Source organism: Rhagoletis pomonella, unplaced genomic scaffold, assembly GCF_013731165.1.
Source record: "Rhagoletis pomonella isolate Grant_MI unplaced genomic scaffold, Rhpom_1.0 Rhpom_scaffold_03621, whole genome shotgun sequence".
In the NCBI taxonomy this organism is placed as follows: domain Eukaryota; kingdom Metazoa; phylum Arthropoda; class Insecta; order Diptera; family Tephritidae; genus Rhagoletis; species Rhagoletis pomonella.
This window is the reverse complement of record NW_023462173.1, coordinates 1197-6427: the sequence shown is the minus strand read 5'-3', so window position 1 is coordinate 6427 and position 5231 is coordinate 1197. Positions and strand designations below refer to the sequence as shown.

At 37.5% G+C, this 5231-nt stretch overlaps 1 protein-coding gene across 1 annotated transcript; it reads left to right on the top strand.

Moving 5' to 3' along the window:
• Positions 1-399: 399 nt before the first annotated feature.
• LOC118754274 (insulin-degrading enzyme-like) lies at positions 400-4275 on the top strand (the record flags this gene model as incomplete). The annotated part of the gene is given in 16 exon segments (XM_036489142.1): positions 400-692; positions 832-987; positions 1117-1251; positions 1320-1590; positions 1659-1764; positions 1852-1974; positions 2038-2240; positions 2303-2388; positions 2452-2566; positions 2625-2762; positions 2846-3052; positions 3116-3466; positions 3539-3770; positions 3839-3876; positions 3878-4046; positions 4118-4275. Coding segments are annotated over 16 exon segments (2568 nt in total), but the record flags the coding sequence as incomplete, so codon positions are not given.
• Positions 4276-5231: the final 956 nt, after the last annotated feature.

Here is a 5231-nt window from a genome sequence, read left to right as displayed (position 1 = left end):
CAATCAAAAGCAAGCATAAATGATGCTATTGTATGTAGTTATATGTGCGTATATGAATGTAGCAAAGTTTGACAGTGCAGATTTTTCACGAAATAGAAAGAAATTATAACTGAAACCCGGCTTCTACTACTTGTTTAATGTGCCTTGGACTTACATACCTAAAAATAAGCATTTTTAATACTATCGTAAAAAATGATATATTTCCCAAGTCTATTTGCCTCTGTAAATAATTCATTTCCGTTCTTCTGCGTTCTATTTTCACACATGTTCCTCTTTCATTCGTACCGATTCCATCAGCTGATATCTGGGTTTTGTCAAAAGTGACATCTTTCAAAAGAACCGACTGATTGCACTGTCATTTTTTATTTCACTTCCATTAATTTACGTTTTTTTTAATGTTGCACGTTTTGGTGAGGGAAGTGATTAAATAAGCAAAAAAATCCACAAAATTAAAAGCGCTTGGCTGTAAATGCTTACGTTGTGGCAGCAGATTATTAGAAAAAAATAATAATTTATAACAAAAACGAACGCAACTATAACTAAAACTAATTGTTTAGAAAGCAAAGCGCAGAATTTGGGGTGTGAAGTGACAACAACAAAATAAATAGATTAATGTTTATTAGACAAGCACTGGTATTATGTTGTAGACAACAACTGCACACACGATCCATATTAAACGCAAACAACACAAGGTATGTAATTAGAATGGCAATTAGGTGACATGCGAATCGTTATTACCGTGGCCATGACCATGCCATGACATTACCTATTATTTTGGAAAAGAATTTTCTACTTTTTTTCAATTCATACTCAATTTCACAACATTTGTAGCTTTGGAGAAAAATCCAGTTTATTGTTGGCGCGCGGAAAAACCAATTTTATATTTCAGCGTAAAATGAGCGCTTCATCCACTGCAGCTGCTGGCGAATCGGGTGGTGTTAATAAGTTGCCGTTGAAAAAGCCACAAGAGCTAGAGGCTATATTGCGGTGAGTAAGCAAGTTGTTAATGAATGCCAGATATTTGCACAAAAACAATGTACAGATGAAAACTTGTTTTAGTCAAGTTGCATACCAGCCACAAGTAACTAACATTTCTTTTTTACATTCCTTACATAGCTTAAATGACATTGCCAAATCCGAGCAAGACACACGCGACTATCGCGGTCTGCAATTGGAAAATGGTTTGAAAGTATTACTAATCAGTGATCCAAAAACGGATGTTTCCGCAGCAGCATTGGCAGTTCAAGTTGGGTAAGGAATTTGCTATAATTTTACTTTTCTATATTTAGTTTAGAAATCTACAAAAACTATTTATGCAGGCATATGTCCGATCCCGATGAATTACCTGGCTTGGCGCATTTTCTCGAACACATGCTCTTCTTGGGCACCGAAAAGTATCCACATGAGAATGGCTATACCACTTATCTATCGCAGAGTGGCGGCGGCAGCAATGCGGCTACATATCCGCTAATGACCAAGTATCATTTTCATGTCGCGCCCGATAAGTTGGATGGCGCATTAGATCGTTTTGCGCAATTCTTTATAGCGCCTTTGTTTACGGCCAGCGCCACGGAACGCGAAATAAATGCGGTAAAGTGTTTGCTCTTCTAGGAAGAGATGAAGTTGATGCTTAAAGGTTTGCTTTTTTCATTTTCAAGGTTAATTCGGAACACGAAAAGAATCTGCCTAGCGATATATGGCGCGTAAAGCAAGTGCATAAGCATTTGGCGAAGCCCGATCATCCCTATTGCAAATTTGGAAGTGGTAAGTTAGTGTATTATTGTTTAATAGTATGCAACTTTCAAGCTTTATTTTAAAAAAGTGATATGAAACATTGATCAAATTTTACAGGCAATAAGGTTACACTTCATGACATACCCAAATCGAAGAATATCGATGTGCGCGAAGAGCTATTGAAATTTCACAAAAAATGGTATTCTTCCAATATCATGAGCTTGGCAGTGCTAGGCAAAGGTATGTAAATATATTAAACTATATCTTAGATTACTATAACCAAGCTTTTGAATTTCTCTACAGAGTCACTAAACGATCTCGAAGACATGGTCATTGAAAAGTTCTCGACTATTGAGAATAAAAATGTAGAAATACCAACTTTTCCGCCCGAACCATTCGCTGAGGATAAATATGCGCAGAAAACTTACATTGTGCCAATAAAAGATTTGCGTTCGTTAACAATCAGTTTCACGACAGCCGACCTAACAGAGTTCTATAAATCAGCGGTTAGTACGAACTACAGACAAGTTTGATTTCAATAAATTTTAAACTTTTCATAAAATTTTAGCCTGACAGCTATCTTTCGCATTTACTCGGTCATGAAGGTAAAGGCAGCATTCTATCTGAGTTACGCAATCTTGGTTGGTGTAATGAGTAAGTGTAATGCTTGAAATGAAATTGAAAACTATTTATTCTCATAATTTTTTAAACTCACAGCCTCATGGCCGGCCATCAGAATACACTGAACGGTTTTGGCTTCTTCGAAATCGTGGTCGACTTAACGCAGGAGGGCATGGAGCACGTTGACGATATAGTGAATATTATTTTTCAAGTGCGTTAAGCATTATAGTACTCATGATTTGTTCTTAAATAAATTTATTTTGTTTCAGTATCTAACCATGCTGCGCAAAGAGGGTCCGAAGAAGTGGATTTTCGATGAATATGTAAACATAAATGAAATACGCTTCCGCTTCAAGGACAAAGAGCAGCCAGAAAATATGGTCACGCATGCGGTTTCAGCAATGCAGGTGTGTAAATGTTTCACATTATAAGAAATTTACTTTTACTAATAATTACTATAAACAAACGTATTAAAAATAATAACATATAGATTTATCCACTCGAAGAAGTGCTAACCGCACCCTACCTAAGCAATGAATGGCGTCCAGATCTGATTACCAAGCTTCTAGAAGAGCTGGTGCCAGAGAAATGTCGCATTGTGCTTATTGGTCAGAGCTATGAGCCGCTATGTATTGAAAGCGAACCATATTACAAAACTAAATATGGTACAAGCAAAATTGAAGCCGACACACTGAGGGTATGTAAACGAAAAATGAAAAAAATAAAATAAATTTGCTAAATTTCTATGTTTCTACTTCAGCGCTGGGAAAGCTGTGGCCTCAACAAAAACGTTGCACTCCCTCTACCAAATGCTTTTATACCAGTTAATTTTGATTTAGCACCAGAGGATGCAGATCTGTCAAAGCATCCTAGCATTATAAAAGATACACCAATTTTACGCGTTTGGCATAAGCAGGATGACCACTTCCAGAAGCCAAAGGCATGCATGACATTTGATATGTCCAATCCAATCGCCTATCTCGATCCCCTCAATTGCAATCTGAATCAGCTAATGGTTTCACTACTCAAAGATCAATTGAATGAGTACTTGTATGATGCAGCGTTGGCGGGGTTGAAACTGCAAGTAAACACAAAATCATCTGGCATTGAGGTGTGTATACAAATACACTTAAGATTTGCAATGACTAATGTCAAGCTACTAATTTCTTATTTTGTATGACAGTTTTCTATACGAGGCTATAACGACAAGCAGTTAGTGCTATTAGAAAAAGTATTGGATCATTTATTCGATTTCAAGATCGAGCGCAAGCGTTTCGAAATACTACGCGAGGAATTTATGCGTTCGCTAAAGAATTTCAAGGCCGAACAACCTTACCAGCATTCAATTTATTACTTGGCTTTAATACTCACAGAGAATGCGTGGGCCAATAGCGAGTTGCTGGATGCGATGTCGTGTAGGTTATTATGTTGAAGGGTTTATTTGCTATTCTAATTATTTCGTATATTTTTATTTTACATGCAGTGGTCACCTATGAGCGTGTAGTAGACTTTGCGCGCAACTTTTTTCCAACGCTTGCACACTGAGTGTTTCATTTATGGCAATGTAACCAAGGCGCAAGCATTAGATGTTGCTGAGCGTGTTAATAAGCGTTTGGAGGCAACAAATTCAACAGTTTTACCACTTTTAGCACGTCAAATGCTCAAGAAGCGAGAGTACAAATTGTGTAGCGGTAAGTTGCATAGCTAATGATTTGTTTATACCGTTTTGTATGTTGGAAATGTGTTTTATTTTCCTACATAGGCGACAGTTATTTGTTCGAAAACCAGAATAACTATCACAAAAGTTCTTGCTCTCAATTGTATTTTCAATATGGGCCACAAACAGATCGTTCGAATATTATGTTGAATTTGATTGCGCAAGTTTTATCGGAACCCTGCTATGATGTGCTGCGCACAAAGGTGAGTGAACTCAATGTACTGGTAGTCTATGTGAGGGGCACCGTATTTGCGCATATGCAAACTGTGCATTTAGACGTTATTTTGCATTATTATGTATTATTTCTGTTTTTGTTATGTGCATCTTTTCGGTTTTCAACCGTATCCTTAAGAGCGGCCGAAGACCGTTTACGCAAAAAGAAGTTTTGCGCAAAAATACTTCCGCCCCCCTTTTCAGGCAACATAGAAAGGAGAATTCTACTTCGCAAGCGTTATAATCCTTAAGCGCGGCCGAAGGCTCCCTACTCCGAAATAAGTTCTGCACAAAAATACTTCCGACCCTCTTTTCCTGTAACACAAAAAGAAGGATTCTACTTACTTAGGGTTATAATCTCTAAGCGCAGCCGAAGGCCACCTATGCAGAAAGAAGTTCGTTTTCATGTATGCATTATTTCGGTTTTTGTCATATGCATTATATCGGTTTTGAGTCGAAACTGTGCATCTATGCATTACCCCGGTTTTTTCCATATGCATTATTTCGTATGCTGTTTCCATATGCACAATTTCAGGGTGCCTCTATGTAAAATTTAGATTGGGTTTTGAAAAATTTTTAATGGCTTTTAAATTACTGCTCTAAACAGATAAACAAATTTGCTGCCAGAGCGTTGGCGCATTGGGCAGTTACAGTACCTAATTCTTTCTCACTCAAAGTATGTATGTTTGAGTGTGAAGCTATGGTTGCTCTCTTTGGACTCCAATAATCTTCTTTGAACCTTCTAATAATATTATATACCCTGAATTGTTGCAATAACAACAACAAATACGTCAAACAAAACAAACTACATTTTTAATGCTCTTTTATATATTGACCCGTTACATAAGTATTGGTGTATTGCTTTATTTTTTGCCTTGGTTTTGTCCTCCTTGGCCGCCCGAAGGTGGTGCCCTACCAGGCCCCGTACCAGCCATGCCCGAGTTCG